This window comes from Dipodomys spectabilis, unplaced genomic scaffold (genome assembly GCF_019054845.1).
Source record: "Dipodomys spectabilis isolate Male_0828 unplaced genomic scaffold, ASM1905484v1 ptg000002l, whole genome shotgun sequence".
NCBI classification, from domain to species: domain Eukaryota; kingdom Metazoa; phylum Chordata; class Mammalia; order Rodentia; family Heteromyidae; genus Dipodomys; species Dipodomys spectabilis.
The window spans coordinates 57805260-57829305 of record NW_024870679.1 but is presented as its reverse complement, the minus strand read 5'-3'; the positions used below and the strand labels follow the sequence as shown (position 1 = coordinate 57829305).

Below are 24046 nucleotides of genomic sequence, written 5' to 3'. Positions count from 1 at the left end.
GGCCTTGTGCTAGAAAGGAATGGCCTCTGTGGAAGCTGGGTGCACTATAACATGAACATCAGTGGCTGTGTTGCATACGTGTGCACAATTTGGGGTGGAGTGGGTAGAAAATGACATCTGTGCTGTTTTCTTTCACATCCCACAGGAGCAGAGCGGCCCTGAGCCTGTCAGTAGTGAGGAAGATGGCGGTCTAGAAGTTGGTATCAAACCCCTGCCTGGGAGTGAGAGCTCCCCACTGGTAAGAACTCTGCGTGTCTTTCGTCTAGACTCTTGGCTCTTTGAGTTGTGTTGTTTAGATTTTGTCTGGCCTTAGGGAAGATCACCTGTTGCTGGCTTTGCTTCCTTGGGCATCTGGATCTCTGAGCCAGGAGAAGTTTTCCATGTAGCAAAATATCTAGGTGGAATCCTGAGCATTTTACCCACATACCTAAGCTGTGTGTGAAGCAATCACATGGGGCCCTATTTCCACCATTCAGTTGGGGTTGGTTTTGGTCAATTATGCCCCCCCCCCCATCCATAGTCAAGGGGTTTATAATACAATCAGAGAGACTCCTCTCAGAAATACTGCTATGGAGAAAATAACTTGTTTGTGACTCACATGATGGTTTGTGAAAATGAACTGCGATTGTGAGCAAGTGGAGGCAGGGAGGCATCTGGAATCTATTTCAGAAATCTAGGTGAGAGCCTGTGTGGACTATTTTTAAGCCCATTATAAGAACTTATAAAAAATAGTTGCACAGAGCTCTTCAATCTGCAAAACAAAACTTCATGTGACATTATGATCCGTTCATTTTTTAATATCACAGTTATTTTTTAAATGGTGTTTAGTTGGTTCATGATCTTATTCAATCTTATCACTGAAATAATTCTATATAGACTATAGGGCAGAAATTATTTTCCCCAATATTATATGAGACCTTATTTTGCTCCATGGAACATCATGCATCTTGAACCTGGAGAGCTGGGACTGACTTCTTAAAGCTTGCTGATACAGAAGCTCATGAGTCCCTAAAATAATTATTTTAATTTTTGGAGCATGTACTTAATGTTTGTATAATGCTCAGAATACCTATGTTTATATAGCATACTTTTTTTTTTTTTTGTCGGTCATGGGGCTTGAACTCTGGGCCTGGGCACTGTCCCTCAGCTCTTCAGCTCAAGGCGAGTGTTCTACCGCTTGAGCCACAGCGCCACTTGCTGTTTTCTGGTGGTGTATTGGAGATAAGAGTCTCACAGACTTTCCTGCCCGGGCTGGCTTTGAACTGTGATCCTCAGATCTCAGTCTCCTGAGTAGCTAGGATTACAGGCGTCAGCCACCGGCGCCCAGCTTCTTTTTTTTCTTTTTAATGTGCATTTGAACTCAAGGCCTTATAATTCCTCTTGACTTTTTCATTCCAGGCTGGCACTGTACTACTTGAACCACAGCTCCACTTCCAGACTTTTAATGGTTAATTGAAGATAATAGTCTCACAGACTTTTATTCCTGGGCTGGCTTTGAACTGCAGTCCTCAGATCTCAGCCTCCTGAGTAGCTCACAGACGCGAGCCACCAGTGCCCAATATAATATACTCTTTTGAGTCAACAGAACTAAATTACTCTCCATGCAAGCAATAGAACGAGGCTACTTGGAGTCAAATCCCAGTTCTAAGAATATAGGAAATGACCTCTTTGTGCCTTAGTCTCTGCCTGTGTAAAATGGATGGGGGAGGGGGAGCAAGAGGACACCAAAAAGCTTTAAGAATTATCAAAGTTGATGGGGCTGGGAAGGTGGCTTAGTGGTAGAGCGCTTGCCTTGTATGCATGAGGTCCTGGGTTCGATTCCTCAGCACCACATAATCAAAAAGAAAAAAGCCAGAAGTGGCGCTGTGGCTCAAGTGGTAGAGCGCTAGCCTTGAGCTGAAGAGCTGAGGGACAGCGCCCAGGACCAGAGTTCAGGCCCCATGACCGGACCCAAAAAAAAAAAAAAAAAAAGAATTATCGAAGTTGATAACTACTAAGTACTGTCGGAACAAGCCAGAAGATACTTCAATCACTGTTTAAAACTGAGATTTTTTTAACATTTATTTTATGGTAAAGATGCTGCACAAAAGGGTTACAGTGACACTAGTAAGGTAATGAGTACATTTTTTGTCAAGCATTGTTAACCCTTCCTTTGTAGTTCTCCCAGTTCTCCCACTACCCCTTCCTTCCCCCACCTCCCTCACTCCTCACCCCCCCACCAAAGTTGTAAAGTTCATGTCCATCATAGTGTCTTGTGAGTATCATTGTTGCAATGGGTCATCCTCTGTCCTTGTTAACCGGTGTGATGGTGGCTCACACCTAGCTACTCAGGAGCCTGAGATCTCAGGGTCGTGGTTTAAAGCCATCTTGGACAGGAAAATTCATGAGACTCTTGTCTTCAATAAACTACTCAGAAAAAAGCTGCAAGTGGCACTGTGGCTCAAGTGGTAGAATGCAAGCCTTGAGCATAGAGAGGCTCAGGAACAGAACTCAGGCCCTGAGTTCAAGCACTAGGACACACAAAAAAGGGGGGGGCAGAGGAAAGGGGGATGTTTTGTAGTTATGTGAGTGTAATTCTGATGAACGCATTATAGGTTAGCTGCAAGAGGAATAGCTCTACTGAATGAGCCATTAAGGTATAACTTGGAAAACTGATTTTTTTTCCAGTACTGGGGATTAAAGTCAGACTCTCCCTTAACTTTTTGCTTAAGTCAGGCACTCTACCACATGAGTTACATCTCTACTTTGAGCTTTTTGCTGCTTAATTTGAGCTAAGCGTCTCAATTTTAACCCCTCAATGGAAGTGCCAATATATTATTTGTTGGGGGAATTGGCTCAAGTGATTCTGGAAACATTAATCGAAATATTAATTTTAAGTGGCCACTTGACTCTTTTAAGGAAAACCCGGAGAGTTTCAAAAACACTCTCTCTGGGTCTGTCTGGGAAAAACGTTTGCAGAAATGACACATCTGAATCAGTGCAGTAAGGAAGATACAAGATTTGCCTCTGCAGGCGGTATCATCCAATTGCCTGTGGGCCTCCACAGAAAGAAGGGCAGAGGAGAGGCGATGTCTTTCTCTCTTCTGGAGCAGGGTCACCATCTTCAGCCATTGGACACAAGAACTCCAAGTTCTCCAGACTTTGGACTGAAGGTTTTATCTTCCTTCCCCACCCATTCTGAGGCCTCTAACTTAACACTACCAGTGCTTTTTTCCTTTTTACCAATCACTTTTTTCCTTAAAAAAGTGATTCAGGTAACATTGGCTGGATGTGTGGCAGGCATTATTCTGAGCTCCCCTGTGAAGGAGCAGGATTGTCCCCATGTAACAGAAAGGAAACCGAGGTCCAGAGCTGTTCAGTGTGTTGCCTAAAATCAGCAGTGAAGCCTGGCTCTGGGCTGGAAGTGGCCTTGCAACCATCAGCAGACCCCAGCCCAGAGACAAAACTGAGGTCTGGGAGCAACAAGAAGCTCACCCTGGGATCTGCCTTGGCAAATATTCTTTTTGTTTAAGTCTTGAGTTCTAAAATGCAGAAAAATATGGCCTATAAGTAATTAACAGTAAATTTATCTATTTACCTTTTACATTCGTAATTAAATATAGACGTTCAAAGAAACGTTTCACGACATGAAGAAAACTGGAATGTGTCAAGGAGCTAGCCTACTGCAGTCATTTTTGTTCTGTGTATCTTGTTAACCTGGTAATGCTTACTGGTGAGCATGTGGTATTAGCCTACTTGATTGATAAGGAACTGAGTTATGGGATGGCAAATGCACTTGCTGAGACCCTCTCCGTAGCTGGTGGGTAACATAACATGATCAGGACTCAAACTCACTTCTTTGCCCTCAAAGCCCATCTCTCACATCCATGGAGCTTATAAGGACAGCCTGAAAGTGGACAAAACATCATTAGGTAATCTAGTTATTCAAACAACAATTATGAGTCAAGTACTTCTTATGTGTCACCTATGTTACATGCAGGAGATTAAGCAGTGAGCAGGACAGCGAGCTGTGTGTATATATCTGTCTGTCTGTCATCTGTGTTGAGACAGAGTCTTGCTATATAGCCCAGGCTGACTTTGAACTTGTAATTTTACCTCATCTTTCCCAAGTGCTGGGCTTACAAATGTACATCACTATGACTGGCTTCCAGAGCTTGAAATGTGCCTGGACAGTACTCACCTCAGCCTGCTACTTTTTAGAAGCTTAGGTGGGAAGGAAAAGCAAGCACTGTTGCTTTGAATATGCCTCCTCTGCCTTGGCAGTGGCTTTACATCTCTGACCCTGGTTTTCTGCTGTGGTATAAAGCCAATTTTCCCTTTTCATTTGTTCTTGGCCATCTCCTCCATACCATTGTAGTCACTAATAGTAAGATCAGTTAAAAGTGACCAGCTCATGACAAAGAAGTAAAAAGGTAAAGAACCCAATTTAAACATGGGCAAAGATGGCCAGGCACCAGAAGCACACTCCTGTAACCCTAGTTCCTCAGGAGGTAGAGATCTGAGGATAATAGTTTAATGTCAACCAAGGCAGAAAAAGACTATGACACTCTGATCTCCAATTCACCACCAAAAAGCTGAAAGGGGAGCTGTGGCTCAAGTGGTAAAAGTCAGCTTTGAGCAAAAAAGCTCAGAGACAGTGGCTGGGAATGTGGTTTAGTGGCAGAATGTTTGCCTAGCATGCATTAAGCCTTGGGTTTGATTCCTCAGTACCTCAATAACAGAAAAAAGCCAGAAGTGGCGCTGGGGCTCAAGTGGTAGAGGGCTAACCTTGAGCAAAAGAAGCTCAGGGACAGTGCCCAGCCCCTGAGTTTAAGCCCCAAGACCATCACAAAAAGAGGGAAGAGGGAGGGAGCAGGAAAGATGCTCATAGTTCCTAAAGGTATCAGATGGCCCATAGTACAGTAAACATCTTTACCATGAGAGCAATGGCATAAGACTACATGGCATACAATGGCATAAGATCGCGCTTCTTGTACAACGACGGGGTTGTAATCAGTGACAGGTAGTAACAAGTGCTGACAGTGTGGGGCAGGGCTTGGAGCTCTCCTGAAGTGCTGACAGGATTGCAAAAGGCTGTGGGAAACTTGTTTTCAGTTTTTCAAAATATTATACATAGTAACCATATGACTGACTTTCCCTCCTGGTGTATAGATAGAAGTGAAATGAAAACACGTCCACACAGAAATGAACATGTCCATTCTCCTTGAGAAGTAGAAACCAGGATCTTTATGTAAAGGCTCTTATTTATAAAACACAGCTTAAAAATCTTTAGAAAATCGTGTGGGCTAAAGGAAACACATCTGTGGCAGGCTCCAACAGCTGACAAGTGGTGTGTGATGCGTGCGTTCGATGGAGTGTGACACGCTCCTGGACAAGAAAGATACTTCATGTATCTTTACACTCCTAAGCGTGACACATCACAGTTCTAAGAAATGCACACCAAAGCATGACAGTCCTGGCACATCTAGATTTTATATAGGCAAAGTCTGGTATGGCTGCTAGCTGCCATTTCCTAAGCCCTACTGTAGGTATGTCCTGTGCTGAGTTTCACATATAAAATCATTCTTGATCTGCATAGCAGACAGGTAGGCATCCTCCTTTTTGTTTTTGTTTTATTTTTGTTTTTACTTTTTTTTTCATGCTATTATGGGGGGGGGGGGGGGAAACGTGGAACTCAAGACCTGGTTGCTGTCCTTTAGGGTTTTTTGCTAATGACTGGCCATAGCTCCTCTTCCAGCTTTTTGGTGGTGAATTGGAGATAAGAGTCTCAGAGACTTTCCTGCCCAGGCTGGCTTTGAACCACAATCCTCAGCTCTCAGTCTCATGAGTAGCTAGGATTACAGGTGTGAGCCACCAGTGCCCAGATTTCTGCCTTCGTTTTGGTTGCAGAAATGTGGACAGAGAGTATAGGCACATACTAAACCAGACAGCCAGTGCATGGCAGAGGCAGGATCTAGGGCTGGGCAGTCTTGAGAGTAGGCAAGATGTGTCTGACAGCCTTCTTCACCTGAGAAGGAGGGGTCTACCAGGCCATGTGCACATGCAGCATTATTGACCACAGGGAAGTCTGACCTTTCAGGAAGTACATTTGCCAATTTTACATGGATCTTGACTCACCTACATTTCAAGGTAGGGAGTGAAGTGATCCCTAAGACGCTGGTGAGGACAGTGTGGCAAACAATCTGACAGCTGCCGTGTGAATTTCCATGTTACAGCTCATGCAGGTTCGTGAGAAGTCGTCCCCAGATATCTTGCTGCCCTGTAAATCCAAAAATCTCCATAAAGGAGCCACCAGCTGAATTCTGCTCTGAGACGTCTAGAATATTCTCATTTTCATTCTCATTTGGGGGCCAAAGGGTCTGAAAGATATTTTTACAATGAAAGACAATGGTGAAGACAAATGCCACTGACAGTCTGAAAAAAAAAAAAAAACTACCAAACAATTCTGAAAAACTGTGAAAAAAAATAAGAAATGTTCCGGAGGCTGCTACAATGGGAAGGAGACTTGTCATGACAAGTGTCGCTTGACATGCAGAATGCACTGTTGCTAAGCAGTTGCACAAAATGAGGAGAGAATGAGGGGCACATCTGTTCAGGCCGTTTCTAGCAGGGTGCTCCTGGGCTGCTGGCCAAGCCCTGGGCTAATGCTTGTTTTGGAAGATTCAAACGATATAACCACTGCTGCTTAAATAGCTTTAAATCCACGTTCAGAGGAGTCATCATTGATAGGATACCATGCTTATGTGATATCTAAGTCAGAGAGAATGAAACAAGACAGGAACGGCTGTAAGGTACAGCCCTAGTCAGGAAAGAGGCTGAAGGATGAGCAGATGTGTGGGAAGAGATATTTGACTTCTGTCTGTGGAAATCTCTGAGACAGGGCCTGTCACCATAGTGAACACTCGTATCTTTTCCACAGAACCAGAATCAGCAACAGGACCATGCAGCATATATTCAACATTTTAAAAAAAAATTATGGGTATTTTTTTAGCTTTTTTTTTTTTTTAGGATGTGAGCATAGTGTATTGTGTCAATCTCCAATGAAATCATTGTCAAGCTCACTCTGAAGATGACCTGCTTTAGGCACTAGTGAGAATGAATTCCTTTCCTAACATACATTCCTGTCACTTTCACTGCACAAAAACAAAACAAAACAACGATGAAGAAAAAAATCTCCTTTGTTTCATGTCGTGCCCCTGGAATCAAGACAGTGTACAAATGATTAGGTGGAAGCAGGGAAGAGAGAAATCAATACCCACTGGCTGTGGATGTTGTCACTAATTATAAAGAAGAAGAGGAAGGGGAGGAGGAGGAAGAGGAAGAATAAACGGAGTTTGACTTTTAAGAGAATAATACAGCATATGATTCTGATACAGATTGAATCTGTCAGTTTTGACTGCTGGACTCAATTAGAAATTATTAGGGGTTTTTTTTGGGTGCTGGCATTTGATTTTAGAAGTAGTTTAATATTTGTTGCTAATGTTATATAAGCTTCTTGTTAGAGTTTCTTTCTAGGATGGTATTCCCAAATGTAAAATCCTGCTCATTTTTAAAAAGCAAGGTCCCGAACTGTATGTTTAAAATCCACTTTTACCCTCTATTTGCACTCCATCAAAAGCTGCTGGGTTTCTGGTTTGACCCTTGGAACAGCTGTCACTGTGAGAGTCCCATGTTCTGATTCAGGCCAATGATGAAGACAGCTTCTACAGAGAGGGTGTGGGAAGTCCCTGTAGGGAGCAGGAAACTGTGGGAGTCAGCACTGGCCTGTCTTTGGTGACAATATGCAAATTGGCAATGGCAGAGTTCAAGTGCATTCAAATATGTGGCATTTTTCACAGCTCATTGTTCTTTATATCTTCTATTCTAGAAACCCCTTGAGATTTGCCTTGACAATCAATTTCCCTTTCCTGATCATAAAAAAGAGACAGTAGATTTATGATCAAATCTATGTCCTTCGTGAACATGCATGAGAAAAGCTTTTGGCTTATTCTTTCATTCTCTTCCCCTCTGTGGAGTATAAAGATAACAGAGACATTGAGTAACAACAACAACAAAAAAACAATCTCATGACTGCTAGGACAGCAGAAATACAAGTGCACATTTGGACACAATTCACCTTCACACCCAACCCCTGTAATGGTCCACTGAGGAGGCTTGTTATTCAGCTGAAATTTAGTTTGCCTAGAAGGATCAGTTTGCTATCAGATTTTTTTTCTTAAGGTAGGAAATAGTCTTAGCATCTTGCTTATTAGCACTCAGGTGTCAAGGATGCAAAATGACTTCAGAGCACAGAATTCAGGCTTTCTTGAGGTCCTGTCTGGATCCTAGGCATCTTGAAAATCAGTACTACTTAACACTGTCTTCTGAGTACCAAGGGCCCAGCAGTCAAAGAACAGTTTGTTTTTTTGAATAATTATTTGTTTGAATAATATTAAGACCAGGGTTGACTGGGGCATCTTCCAAAGGAAGCTTAAAACCCACCATCTCTTTCAGAAATTAAGCCAGTTGGTATTAACGCTCTATTGTGTTCCAGGCATGGCATAAACCATGATCCCTGCACAGGGAACAAGCCAGCCTCTACCTTCAGGGAGCTTGCAGAAGTACTAACAGCAATGGCAGCTAGCTTGCATTTGCTAGGAGCTCAATAGACACCATCCTAGTTTATATTTTATATGAGATCAATCCTAACTATATGTTATACATAATGTATTAGGGCTGGGCATTGATGGCTCATGCCTATAATCCAAGCTACTTAGGAAGCTGAGATCTGAGTATTGATGTTAGAAGCCAGCCAGGGCAAACAAATCTTGAGAAATTCTTATCTTTGATTAACCAGCAAAAAGCTGGAAGTAGAGCTGAGTCTCAAGAGGTAGAGCACCAGCCTTAAGCAAAAATAGCCAGACAAAAGTATGAGGCTTGGAGTTCAAATCCCAGTACCTATACCAATATACCAATATGTGTATATACATATAATTAGTATAGTGAATATAGTATCTTAAGTATAGTGACTATAGTATCTTAAGCATTACACTGGGATTTGAGTCCAGCTTTAAAGAAGCAATTCTTACCTGGATACAGTAGCTTTCTTATAGTCCCAGCATCTTGTAAGGTTCACATGGGAGGATCACTTGAGCCCAAATGTTGGAGGCTAGCTTGGGCAATACAGCAAGTAATTCTTGGTGTTCATAGGTATAAAAGTGCCCTTGTTCAGGCAGGCTCACTTGCTCTGGGGCAGCTAGATGAGTTGGAAACAGTCTGGGACGGACTGGGCAAAGATGATCTTTTTGAGTGTATTTAAAGACTACAGAACAGAAGCCAAAGTCAGCAGTAGACGTCTGTGTTTGTTGTTTGACAGGCCTCATCTCCAGTGGCTTTCTTTTACTCAGCTCACTCTGCATCTTCAGTTGGGGGCATTTGAGTCTGCTTTCCTGATAGCTCTTTTCTGAGTGAGATGGGCTCTATCCTGTTGGAATGCAAGTTTCTTGGTGGCAAGTGACAGAACCTCACTTTGACCTTACTTAGACAAAAGGAGAAGTTTTCTGAAAAGCTGAGTGCCCTGTCCCCTTCTAACTCCCCACCACTGCCATCTAACTCCTGGAAGGGCAGGATTGGCATTCAGCTTCAGAGACAATAGGAGTCCTGAAGATAGCAGGGGCTGTTCTGCTTATGTTTGATAGTCATGCACTGCAGATCTGTTTCTATAGCATGATATACACACTACTGGAGGCTCCTATACCTCTGCCAGTAAGGGACTGCCTGACTGTTTTCTCTTGTGTCCACTTTGGTAAACTTGCAAGATATTCTTGTCTATCTGTTGTCTACCTTTGGGCCAGTTACTGTGGCCAGAAAGTTGCAGTGTTCTAATTACTCAGCTTCAGAGGACAGGGGTCAAGCAGCTTTGGGGAATGCAGGACAAGCATCTCTCTCATTCTAGTGTTAGTCTCCATCTCAGAAGCACCTTCTATTGTCCAGGCATTGCTCTGATGTACAAAGCATAATGTACTGTGTTGAGACCTATGGCGTGATGCTAACTATGTGTTATACAGTTTGTTTCATGAGATGCCATGATTTTAGAATGTGGGAGGCTGATACAGGGGGGATCTTGAGTTCAAGGACAGCCTAGGCTAGTGAGATCCTGTCTCAAATACAGAAGAGAAAAAAAAGTTGAATGGGAATAGGTGGCTCACACCTATAATCCTAACTACTCAGGAGAATGAGATCTGAGGAACACAATTCAAAGCCAGCCTGGGCAGGAAAGTCTGTGAGACTCTCATCTTCAATTCATCACAGAAAAAGCTGGGTGTGTGTTGTAGCTCAAGTGGCCTTGAGCAAAAGGAGTTTAGGGACAGAGCTCTGGCCCAGAGTTCAAGGCCCAGGACTGGCAAAAAAAAAAAAAAAAAAAGTTGATCATTCTGTGAAAGAGACACTAACAACCAAAGGATTCAGGGAAGAATCACTGAATAAGATAGCTTATGAGTTCATTTCATATAATATCTGTTTAAGAGTAGAGTTTAAGGGGGATGGGAGATGGATTCTAAGATCTTTCTCCTACAAAGGGAACATTGTAGAGAAGCTAAATGAATGAACTAAGGCTGGTTATTTAAAAAAAAAAAAAAAGGATCAGGAAGTAGGCAGCTAAGGATAATGCAGTTATTCAGAAGACCTAGGCTGCTGCCTTGCTTCCATGGTGGGATGAACTCTCTCAGGTTGTAAACCAGAACAGAACTGATGGTTGGATGCAGTTCTAACCTCCTCTGATAATGAGCCACTGAGCATAACCTGATCATTCTGCATTACATGATTACAAATCTGAGGGGACCCTATTGAGGAATGGGTATGTAAATATCCCCAAAAAGAGGAACCAAGGGGAAGGAGCATTCTGTCCAGCTTAATTTTCTGGCTGATTCAGCCCAATGGTGCTTTAGGGATGTGGGTTAGCTCAGCTCACTTCCATTCACTATCATTGTAAGCATCTTTGGTAAACATTATTTCCTGAGTACCGTGCCAGATGCATATATTGCTTCATTTAATTCTTTTAACATCCCTATGACATGATTACTCCCCCTGTTTTCTAGATGAGGCAATAGAGACTTGAAGAGCTTAAATATCATACCCAGTGTTTGCAAACCTCTTACGTCAAGGAGGTAGAATTGCAAACTCCTAACAAATATTTCATGACATAAGTCATCCCTCTTCCCATCTCCCCATCACCCAGTGACATCCCAAGGAGCAGAATGAACACATCTTCTCTCCTACCCAAATTAGTGTCTCTCCTTGTTCCTTGCCTCATTCACACCCAGAGGCAGCAGGAGTTCATGCCTTTAATAAAGTTATCAGATGAGGCTTTAGGCTATAATAAGAGGGTGAACCGGGTGCTCATGGCTCAAGCCTGTAATCCTAGCTATTCAGGAGGCTAGATCTGAGGATCACGATTCAAAGCCAGCCCAGGCAGGAAAGTCCATGAAACTCTTATCTCCAATAAATCACTAAAAAACCCGAAGTGGTGCTGTGACTCAAGTGGTAGAGTGCTCGCCTTGAACTACAGAGTGCAGGGACAGCACCCAGGCCCAGAGTTCAAGCCCCACGACTGACAAAAAATAATAATAATAAGAGGGTGGACATGATAGGACACAGACACAAGTGTTCTGATCAATTTGTCAATATGATTTATTTCAGGTAATAGACAGCCCCAACTGTGCATCCAGAGCCTGGACCTTATCCGTCTCCCCTCCTCCCACCATGCAAATCAAGACTAACTGAACCTTTCTCTCACACAACTTGCTCTGGCAAGTGTGCTGTGCCCTTAATTGAATATATTAGGGGAAAATATTCTAAAGTATACTTAATGTTCAGTATAAACACAGATGTAAAGATACTGGTGTGCCAGCAGAAGAAAAGACTGACTGAAATGGCCATCAGAGCATATCTGCTGGGCAATCAGGAAGGGCTGAAGAACATGGGAAATGACAGGCCTGTGCTCATTTGTAAACCAGTCCAGATGGTGAATGGGGTGTTCAGACCTGGAATTTTGGTCATTTTGTAGTAGACTGACAAAAATGATGCTCATCTGCCAATGTTGAAAAGTACAATGGAGCCCCACAATGCTGTTGACAGGTTATACCTTTTATGTTTCAGGAGGACCTGTCCCAGGAGGCTGGTGAAGGTGGCATGGCAGATCAGGAGGAAGCACTGGAACATTCTACTAACCATGTAGGTCTCACACTTAGGTTCTGCTCTCCGCCCAGGCAGGGTGCAATAGAAATTCTCCAAGAAGGGAGGTGGTAGCAATAAAATCAGATCCTTATTACTGGGCAGGCGCTTCCAATGGGTCTGAAGCCTAAAGTCCACCCACTGTCTTGTCACCAGTTACACACAGGAGTGTAGAAACATCCTAGTTGTCTTTCTGTACCTCTACCCCAAACAGGTGTTTAGAAGGACACCTCTAATAGCCCTCACACTTGTGTTCTGTGAGTCCATGTCATGTAATGGTATCAAAAATTTCAAGGCTCAGGGCTGGTGGCTTATGTCTGTAATCCTAACTACTCAGGAGGCTGAGATCTGAGGATTGTGGCTTGAAACTATCTTGAGTCTATGAGACTCTTATCTCCAAGAAACTACCATAAACGCCCAAAATAGAGCTGTGGTTCAAACTCAGACTGGGCAGGAAAGTCCATGATACTCTTATCTTTCATTAACCACCAAAAATCTGGAAATTGAGCTGTATCTCAAATGGCAGAGTACTAGCTTTAAGCAAAAAAGCTCAGGGGCAGTGCCCAAGTCCTGAGTTCAAGCCTCAGGACCAGTCAAAAAACACCAAATAAGGTTAGTTTAACAACAACAACAAAAAATCTGTGAGCAGTTTTTTAATTTAACCAGATTTTGTATTATATAGTGTATCTGCAAATTATCCCCAATATATTAATACTTTATATAATACTTTATCTTAAGGTACATATCAAATGTCCCTAAAATTTTGTAATCATAGAGTTTTAGATCTGGAGTGACTCCTAAATGTCACCTGCTATCTATTCCCTGATAAGAATATGCATCTGCTTTTCTCTGAGAAAGTGTGGGTAAGGCAGAGAGCGGCAGTGCCCATTGTAAAGAACTTCCCAACATTCCCTCTGCTGCAAAAGCCATGAACATCCTCATGGAAACGGAACTTTCCATCTCCGAAGGTTTCCAATCAAAGCTGGCCAGTCATCTGCTAATGTTATCAAAGGACCAATGGCTATTCTTCGTTGAGCTCCTACATTGCTTTTGGAACACTGATATGTTTATTGAAATTAGGTTTTAATAACTTAGTTCCACTGATACTCATCAGTTACCGCTGAGGCACCAGGTACCACATGGAAGTGAGAGCCATTCCCTGCGCTTATAAGAATCATAATCTAGGACACTCAACACTCACTCTCCTGATTTACTGATACGAACTCACATAACTTTCTAGCAAAGACCCTGTAGCTTATATTCACTGGGAGTCCACAGTCATTTCTTGGGGGTGATATAAAATAATAGATCACTACCACATATATTTGAAGAGGTTAAGTGACTTGTCTGAGTTACATATAGGTCATTAGTGGTAGCAAACTTAGCAATTCATGTCTTCCTTTTAGGAGTGATTTCTTTTTTCTTTCATGAAGACCTGACCTTTTCTCCAGATAAACGCTCATACTTATGATTTTATTTAAACCAGAGAGGTTTAAAAAAAATAACCACAGGGGCTGGGAAGGTGGCTCAGTGGTAGAGCGCTTGCCTTGCATGCTCGAGGCCCTGGGTTTGATTCCTCAGCACCACATAAGCAAAAAGAAAAAAGCCGGAAGTGGCGCTGTGGTTCAAGTGGTAGAGTGCTAGCCTTGAGCTGAAGAGCTGAGGGACAGCACCCAGGCCCAGAGTTCAGGCCCCACGACCGGACCCAAAAAAAAAATAAAAATAAAAAAAATAAATAACCACAGAGGTTTTACAGCTTCCAGAATTCCCTCTGTGATCCCTTAAAAGCCCTCAGCTAAGAAGTCATGGTTTACCTCCCAACACTAAGTCTCAAAATAATAACTAGAGATCAAAAATATCTTGCCTGACTTTGGCACTAGTGGCTAACGCCTATAATCCTAGCTACTCAGGAGGTTGAAATCTGAGGATTATGGTTCAAAGCCAGCCTGGGCAGGACAGTTATAAAACTCCTATCTTCAATAAATTTCCAAAAAGCCAAAAGTGGAGATGTGGCTCAAGTGGTACAGCATGAGCTTTGAGCAAAACAAGCTCAGGGATAGCACTCAGGCCCTGAGGATTGGGGGAAAAAACGAAAACAAAAAAACAACTTACCAGACCTTCACCCCCACTCCATGTCAATTTATTCAGTTTGTGGTGGGGCAGGCATCTCAGTATTCATAATTTTTTAAGCCTCCATAAGCATTTCAGTTGGGAAGCAGGTTCAATTAAGTTTAACTGAGGGGTTTGATTAGGTTGGAGGACCTGCAAAATCCTCCTGAACTCATAACCTAATATAGCAACGTACACAGCAAAATCAAGCATTCCAATCTCTCAGGCCTACAAGTTTGGTTAGTGCCAGCGGATGAGTCATGAAGCCATCTTTACACATCACCACACCTACTAACAGGCAATTTACCCCTCCACATATCCCACACACTTACAAACAATAGGGGAACATTCAACAGAAGCCAAGTGAAACCCTCAAACTTGGGGGGGGGGGTGTGCGCGCATGCGTGTGCGCGTGTGCGTGTGCATGTGTGTGTGTGTGTGTGTGTGTTAGTACTGGGGTTTGAACCTCCAACTTAGGTGTGTGTGTGTGTGTGTGTGTGTGTGTGTGTGTGTGTGTTAGTACTGAGGTTTTAATTCAGGGCCTGAGTGCTGTTCTTACCTTTTCTTGCTCAAAAGCTACACTCTACTATTTGTGCCACAGCTTTACTTCTGGCTTTTTGAGCTAAAAGTGTTATTGTACAGTTTTTCCTGCCTGGGGTGAATTTGAACCATGATTCTCAGATCTCAGCCTCCCAAATAGCGAGGATTATAGGCATGAACCACCAGCGCTCAGCTTGGTTTCCTTCTAACTCCTCATGTCACCCAATTAAGCAATCTGTTATATCTCTGTTGTGAGCACATCCAGAAAAGATGGAGAGTGTTAGGGGTTTGGTGTTACTGTAGAGATTGTTCTTTAGGGGACACAGCACAAAGGGTGGAACACACTTTGATGAGCAAAATGAGTAGAAATTGTAAACCTGTTTGTTCTGCTGTCTCCAGCTTCCTACAAGACCACAGTTTTAGAGTGTCTGCAGCTGCTAGCCTTCCTCCCTTCATCCATCCTTCACCAAATAGGGAAATGCAGGAAATGGGCCAAGGTGAACCTCACCTGCCCTTTCCACTTCTCACAAAAGTCTCCAAAGACATTTCTAAAATGCCTCATTATTTCAGTAACATCGCAGCAATTTTAAGGCTTTTTCTAGTTTCCTCTCTCCTCCTTGACCCTTGTAATTTTCCTTCTTTTTGTAGGTTGCCAGCCCGGTGAAACAGCAAAAGCATTCAACAAATGCCTCCATCAGTTCACAAGAGATCTCATTAGCATCAACTCCACCCAGCAACTCAGCAGATACCGAATTCTCAGGTGTGGTTCCTTCCCTGAGCGAAATTCCCTTTTGGATCCTGAGAGCGGGAGACCATGATGTCCTAAACAGAAAACCAGGGGAGTTAGGATGCCTGGTTCCACTTCTCTTTTCTTACCTCTGGAACTCAGACAATATACCTCATCTCTGTAACATTTTCCTTAGCCCAGCACTGGTGGCTCACACCTGAAATTCTAGCTACGGGGGAAGCTGAGATCTGAAGGTCACGGTTCAAAGCCAGCCTGGGCAGGAGAGTCCAGGAGACTCTTATCTCCAATTAACCACCAGAAAGCCAAAAGTGGAGCTGAGGCTTAAGTAGTAGAGTCCTAGCCTTGAGCAAAAAAGTTTAGAAACAGCACCCAAGTCAGAACTTTAAGCCCTAGGACTAGCACCCAAAAAATTTTTTTTTTCCACATCTCCACCATTAGCATTGCCTATTAAAGTATAAGATCAGAAAGACACAGCAAATGCCACTTGAAAGACTTTCTTAAAGATTATGTTTAGGTCATGAGTGATGCCTTCAAAATCATGTTGAATCTAGTTTCTAACCCCATATAGGTTGATGTAAATTATTTCAAAAATAGTTTTCAGCACTAAAAGAAAATACTATTTATATTATTATTTCAGATTTCTGGCTTGAATTATTCTGACTGGGAGTTGAAACTAGCCCCAGTACTGGCATCAAAAAAAAAAAAAAAAAAGGAGGGGGTACCTCAAAAGAAAGAGCATTTGTGCTTTGCTTTTATGCAGTATTTTAAAAAGTAGACTGTTCATCTGGAGGTGTGGCTCAGCAGTAGAGCATCTGCCTAGCAAGTTTAAGGCCCTGAATTTAAACCTCACTACCACCAAAAAAAAAACAATTGGACTGTTTACAACACCGGATTGCCAATGGCAAACTCATAACCTCATATTAGTATATAGCAAGCTTCACAACTTTGTGGTATTGCCTATTACATATTCTTTGGTAAATATTGTCTTTATAAAACATTTAGTAAGTAGGTAGTATTTTACAGTACTGGACTTGTACTAAAATCTTTGATGAATGGGTTTTAGTTTATCAGCCAAACAAAACCAACTATTTTTGTTTGGCCTAAGAACTAAAAACAATTTTCATTGGTGCCAGTGGCTCATGCCGTAATCCTAGCTACTCAGAAGGCTGAGATCTGAGGATCTCTGTTCAAAGCCAGCCTGGTCAGAAAAGTCTGTGAGACTTTTATCTCCAATTAACCACCAGGAAACTGAAAGTGGCTCTGTGGCTCAAGTGGTACAGTGCTTGCCTTGAGGTGAAGAGGTGAGGGACAGCGCCCAGGTTCAAGCCTTACAACCACCACCAACAACAACAACAAAAAGATTTTCACATTTTTAAAAGCTGAAAAAAATTCAAAACCAGTCTGGGCACTGATGGTTCATGCCTGTAATCCTAACTACTCAAGAAACTGAAATATAAAAATTGCAATTGGAAGCCAGCCCAAGCAGGAAAGGCTGGAGACACTTACCCCAGTTAACCAACAAAAAGCCAGAATTGGAGGTGTGGCTCAAATGGCAGAACATCAGCCTTAAGTGGAAAAGCCAAGCAAGAACATAAAGCCCTGAATCCAAACCCCAGTACCAGCACAAAATTTTTTTAAAAATCAAAAGCATATCTTATGAAAATTATATGAATTTGCATCTCAGTGTCTGGTAGTATGTTTGTTTACATGTTGTTTATATTTGTTTATATCTGGCTGCTTTCACACTGTAATGATAAAAATCAAATGATGGCCACAGAGACCAGATGACCTATCTGCCAGGAGAGGTTGCTGACTCTGGTTATGGACCAGTTAGGTTTTGGTAATAAATATCACGTTTGTCCTAAATAGCAGAAATTCATAACTCCATATTTTATTTTGGAAAGTGCATTCATTTCCTCATCTACTTAACAAATGTTCATAGAGCAGTTGGTAGGAGCCAGACATTGAGAAGCAGAGATACGGAGACTGGCTGGCGACTAGTCTGGGAGATGCAGGGCTGCCCCCAGTCACTTTACTATGTTTCCTCTCTCCTTACTCAGGAGACTAAACCAGCCAGTCAATAAGAATCATATAAACTTTTAAAAAGCAGCCATGAAATTATGACACTATTATACATCATTTTTATGGTAAATTAATAGAACCAATAGACAGAGCTCCAGAAATAAGTCAGGTTTACAATTTAATATTCTGCTTCCAATGCTCCACTTTTTAGTGTTCCTGCGGTTGTATCACTGTATTTCTTGCCCTTAGCCAGGAGACCACTGAATTGCTTAGTCTCAGGTAAACAGGAGCAGCACGCTTGGCCTCATGCCATTCCTTACAGCCTGTTCAGTCCTTCTGCCTTGTTCTGATGAGCAGTGAGCCCCAGGTTTACCCACATAGACACTCCCTGCCTACGTACTCAAACCTACCTCTGTGTCCTCCAAACTCTGTCTCCCTTTCTCACAAAGGTGTAATATTGCTCAGAGAATCTCCCTCAGGTTGAACTACAGCCTGGTCCTTTTGTTGTTGTTGTTTTCAGTACTGGGGTTTGAACCCAAGCTAGTTTATTTTAGTCTTAAGGACTTTACCCCCAGGCTGTCTTTTTTTTTTTTTTTTATTAGTTTCTTGAGTTCCCTGTATATACAGGATGTTAACCCCTTGTCTGATATATTGCTGGTAAATATTTTTTCCCAATTAGTTGGTTGTCTTTCTAGCTTAGTTGCGATAGATTTAGCTGTGCAGAAGCTTTTTATTTTAAGGTAGTCCCATTTGTCGAGTCTCTCTCCAACTTGTTGTGACCCTGGGACTCTGTTCAGGAAGTTCCTTCCTGTGCCTATTAGTTCAAGTGTCTCTCCTACTCTGTCCTGCAGTAGTTTCAGAGATTCAGGTTTAATGTTAAGGTCTTTAATCCATTTTGAGTTGATGTTGGTGCATGGTGATAGGCTGGGGTCCACTTTTAGTTTTCTGCATGTGGCTGCCCAGTTTTCCCAGCACCAGCGGTTGAAGAGGCTGTGTTTCTTCCATTGTATGTCTTTGGCTCCTTTGTCGAATATCAGCTGGCTGTAGGCCTGTGGATTTATATCTGGATCTTCTATTCTGTTCCATTGGTCTTCGGGTCTGTTTTTGTGCCAGTACCATGCTGTCTTTGTGATTATAGCTCTGTAGTAGAGTTTGAAGTTCGGCATGGATAGCCCTCCCATATTGTCTTTATCCCCTAGAATTGTTTTGGCTATTCTAGGTCTTTTGTTGTTCCATATAAATTTTTGGACTGTTTTCTGTATTTCAGTGATGTACGTCATTGGGATTTTAATAGGAATTGCATTGAATTTGTATATTAGTTTTGGAAGTATCACCATCTTTACTATATTAAGTCGGCCTATCCAGGAGCATGGGAGGTCTTTCCATTTCCTAGTGTCTTCTGCAATTTCTTTCTTTAACTTTTTATAGTTCTCATTAAATAGTTCTTTTACATCTTTGGTTAGGTTAATTCCTAAATATTTTATTTTTTGGGAGGTTATTGTGATGGGGTTGCTCCCTTTATTTCCCTCTCTTCCTGTGTGTTATCAGTGTATAGGAAGGCAACTGATTTTTGTGGGTTTATTTTGTATCCTGCTATTTTGCCGAAGTGACTTATGATTTCTAAAAGTTTGGGGATGGAGTTTTTGGGATCGTGGAGGTATAGTATCATGTCGTCTGCAAAAAGGGATAGTTTCACTTCTTCTTTCCCTATGCGGATCCCTTTAATGTCTTTTTCTTGCCTTATTGCCCTGGCTAAGGGTTCTAGGACTATGTTGAAGAGGAGTGGAGACAGTGGACATCCTTGCCTTGTTCCTGTTTTTAGGAGGATTGGTTGTAGCTTTTCCCCATTAAGTATAATATTGGCTATTGGTCTGTCATAAATGGCTTTTATTGTTTTTAGAAATGTTCCTTCTATTCCTATTTTCTCCAGAGCTTTTAGCATGAATGAATGTTGAATTTTATCAAAGGCCTTTTCTGCATCTGTGGCGATAATCATGTGATTCTTGACCTTGGCTCTGTTGATATGCTGGATTACATTTATTGACTTACGTATGTTAAACCCCAGGCTGTCTTTGAACCTGGACCCTCTGGATCTCGGACTCCCAAGTAGGTAGGATAACAACATAAGCCACCAGCGTCCCTCCATCCTTTTGTTTTATGGTAGAAATGGACAGTCAACCTTTTCGCTTTCCCTCTCTACCTCCTTTTTTCCTTCATCCTTTTTCTCCCAGTCTTGGGGCTCGAACTCAGAGACCGGGCACTAAGCCTCTTTGTGCTCAAGGCTAGTGCTCTACCACTTGAGCCACAGCTTTTTCTGAGTAGTTTACTGGGGATAAGAGTCTCACAGACTTTTTTTGCTTGGGTTGGCTTCTAACTGCAATCCTTAGATCTCAACCTCTTGAGTTGCTAGGATTGCAGGAGTGAACTACCAGCCTCTACCTTGTTAAGACAGGTTACTAGAAAATTCAAGGAGGCCTCAAAGTTAGAATTCTATAGTCTCAAGCTCCTGAGTGCTGGGATTATAGGTATATTCTACCATGTCCATCCTAAGCTTTCCTATAAGCCAGACAGGTCATTGATCACAGAACCTCTATTGTAACTTCTCAACTCAGCCATAGTAGTTTGAAAGAACTACCTTGGGTCTGGGGTCCATTACAGCTTTATGGGCTCTGAAATGTGAACTTCACTTATCTTAAGATATTCTATTCGGCTTACCTTTAGAAAATGTAAAAACCAAGCCGTGAGTCGGTGGCTCACACCTGTAATCCCAGCTACTCAGGAGGCTGAGATCTGAGGATTGTGGTTCAAAGCCAGCCCAGGCAGGAAAGTCCATGAGACTCTCATCTCCAATAAACCACCAGAAAACCAGAAGTAGCACTGTGACACAAGTGGTAGAACGCTAGCCTTGAGCTAAAGAGCTGAGGGACAGTGCCCAGGCCCAGAGTTCAAGCCCAGAGTTCAAGACAAAAATAAAGAAAGGAAGGAAGGAAAGAAAGAAAGAAAGAAGGAAGGGAAGGAGGGAAGAAGGAAGGAAGGAGAAAAAGGAAAGGAAGGAAGAAAGAAGGACGGAAAGAAAGAAAGAAAGAAAGAAAGAAAGAAAGAAAGAAAGAAAGAAAGAAAGAAAGAAAGAAAGAAAGAAAGAAAGAAAAGGAAGAAAAAGTAAGAAAGCAAAAAGGAAATGTAAAAACCAGGGGATCTAGTCGGCCAACCTCTGCTATTGCACTTGTTGACTTCCATGCATTAGCTTCAGTTGGCCAGTAGGTGGGGCTCTGTGTCATCAGCCTTTCACTCTGAGTAAGAATTTAGTTCAAATTTAGTTACCGGAAGAGATGATATTCTTTGGAGAGTACTGTCTGTGTAGAAGTCTCTTGAGACTAGTTAATATTTTAAATGCCTTTATTTTTTAATAAGTTAGGTCTAGTTGTGAAAAAACGCACATATGTGGAAATAGGTAAATGAATGCTAGTACACCTTTTTTTTTCTTAGCCTATAATTTTTTTTTCCCTTTCAGGTTTAAAAAAAAAAAAACTATTCTAATTTGAAGATGGCATAAAAAATTTCACTGAGCCTGGCACCGGTGGCCCATACCTGTCATCCTCGCTACTCAGGAAGCTGAGATCTGAGGATCTCAGTTCAAAGCCAGCCTGTGCAGGAAAGTCTGTGAGACTCTTATCTCCAATAAACCACTAGAAAACCAGAAGTGGCACTGTGGCTCAAGTGTTAGAGTGCTCACCTTGAGCTGAAGAGCTGAGGGATAGCGCCCAAGTCCAGAGTTCAAGCCCCACGACTGTCGAAAGAAAGAAAGGAAGGAAGGAAGGAAGGAAGAAAGAAATTTTACTTAAAGCTGCTAAACAATAGGGAGGCAAGAGGTAGGCAAGAGCAATAGAGGAGTTTATTCTGATTAAAATAGAATATATGTATGTGAAAATACCATGGTAAAACTCCTTGGCATAATTAATATACACTAAAAAAATAATGAATGAGGGTAGGGTTATCAGCAGGGAAACTGAGGATGAATGTGGTGACAGTACTTCCTATGCATGCATGAAAATAGAACAGTGAGCCTGTTGAGATTATATCAGGGAGGGAAGTGGACATGAGGAAGAAGGGATAGAGGTGAAGTGAACGGAGCACACCATATGCGTGTATGGAAATGTCACCAAAAAACTTTGTACAACTAGTGTATGCTAATAAAAATCTGTTTTTAAAAAATGAATCTACAGCCAGGTACTGCTGACTAACCCCTGTAATCCTAGCTACTCAGGAGGCTGAGATTTGAGGGTCACAATTCAAAGCCAGTCAGGGCAGGAAAGTCCATGAGAGTCTTAACTCCAACAACCTACTCCAGACGTGGCTCTGTGGCTCAAGTGCTAGCCTGGAACACAAAGAGGCCCAGGGACAGCATCCAGGCCCTGAGCTCAAGCCCCAGGACCTTAAAAAAATCTTTTCTAAAATGATGCCCCAAAAAAAGTCTTTATGGGGCTGAGAAGGTGGCTCAGTGGTAGAGTGCTTGCCTTGCATGCATGAGGCCCTAGGTTCGATTCCTCAGCACCACATAAGCAGAAAAAGCTGAAAGTGGTGCTGTGGCTCAAGTGGTAGAGTGCTCGCCTTGAGCTGAAGAGCTGAGGGACAGCGCCCAGGACCAGAATTAAGGCCCCATGACCAGCAAAAAAAAAATCTTTATGAAGCATCAATAACGTTTTTTTTAAGTGTCAGTACTGGGATTTGAACTCTGGGCCCAGACACTGTCCCCTAGCTTTTTTGTCCAAGGATGATACTCTACCATTTGAGCCACAAATCGACTTCCAGCTTTTTTGAGGAGTGGAGGAGGCAATGGTTAATTAGAGATAAGAGTCTCACAGGTTTTCTTGCCCAGGCTGATTTTGAACCACAGTCCTTAGACCTCAGCCTCCTGAGAAGCTAGGATTACAGCTGTGAGCCGCTGGTGCCTGGCTCTAAGCATTCTTTCTTTAATTGGTATTTTATAATGCAGAATCTTTTGTCATAGCAGCCTTTATTCTGATTGTAACATGTGTTTCTCTGACCCTAAGTATTTTTTCATCTTAAATTTTCCCATGTTGGTTTTCATGATATGTTTTAAGAGTAAACATATTTTAAGTATATATACAACTGACTGAGGGATGGGAAAGGTGTTTTGTTTTTGTTTATGTTGTGTGTGTGTGTGTGTGTGTGTGTGTGTGTGTGTGTGTGTGTGCTGGTACTGGGGGCTTCAACTTGGGGCTTTGCACTTACAACATGGCTTTCTCACTCATGGCTGGCACTCTACTACTTGAGCATACCACTAAGTCTGACATTTTAGTGTCTACTAGCAGATGAGAATCGAATGGACTTTTCTGCATAAGCTTGTTTTAACCTCAGTCCTCAGATCTCAGCCTCCTAAGTAGCTAGGATTACAGGTACCAGCCACTGGTGCCCTGATGGAATTAGTCTTTTAGTGTAGGAATGACATTTTCATCCCTGGGTGAAGGGGCAGTAATGACCCAGCTTTTTCCTTTATAAGGTTTGGCAGTAAAAAAAGTAAAATGAAACACACATAACCCCACACACACCCTGGTCACAGAGTGTGCAAGCTGAGCTGCCTCCTCCTGGCCAGTCATTCCATGTTCATTCCCTTTCCAGGTGGCTTCCAGGCTCCTCTGTCAGTGGACCCTGCCACATGTCCCATTGTCCCTGGCCAGGAGATGATTATAGAAATATCCAAAGGACGCTCCGGGCTTGGTCTCAGCATAGTCGGAGGAAAGGACACACCCTTGGTAAGTTTAATTTTGTCTTGTTTTTTACCATCTCTCTATGTAGCAGCCCAGGCTGGCCTCAAACAGCCTTCCTGCCTCAGCCTCTCAAGCGCTGCAATTATAGGCAGGTGCCACCACACTGATGCAGATTAGGAGTGCACATTCATTTTTCCACCCATTAAAGAATTAAAAGGCTCAAAAGTACAGTCTAAATGTTCACACTGTGAGAACAAAGGAGGATATTCTTAAGAGAGGATCATGAGGGCTCAATAACTATGTGCATATGATCATATAAAATGATGCTTATCAAAATGAACTCCAGGAAATGGAAGCAAGAAGTTTTTTTTATTGTACTGTTGGTGGTTCTTTTTTCCCCCTTCTTTCCTTTTTTCTTTGGTTTATTCCCTTCTGTCAACTGTTTTTTTTTTTTTTTAATTTCTATGCCCTTTGTCTCGTTTTTGTAGGTTTATCTGACTTGGGAAGGAGAAGCACAGAAATGGTGGGACCAAGGGTGAACCAATTCAGCAGTGAAACCCACTAGGCACTATGTTAGAAATGAACTATACACCTTGAGAGGAGGGTGGGAGGGGAAAAACTGGGAGAAAATGAGGGAGGGGGTGATGCTGTTCTAAAGGGAACGTACTCATTACCTGGATTGTGTAAC

The 24046-nt window shown here is 42.3% G+C and overlaps 1 protein-coding gene across 2 annotated transcripts in view; it reads left to right on the top strand.

The window, feature by feature from the left end:
* The window catches only part of Patj (PATJ crumbs cell polarity complex component), a 289250-nt gene that overhangs the window by 195693 nt on the left and 69511 nt on the right, over positions 1-24046 (top strand). For both annotated transcript variants that reach the window (XM_042675626.1, XM_042675631.1), the window contains exons 31-34: positions 146-238; positions 12136-12210; positions 15508-15619; positions 23270-23403. In XM_042675626.1, the coding sequence (XP_042531560.1) occupies positions 146-238; positions 12136-12210; positions 15508-15619; positions 23270-23403 (414 nt within the window). The remainder of the gene's footprint in view (positions 1-145; positions 239-12135; positions 12211-15507; positions 15620-23269; positions 23404-24046) is intronic.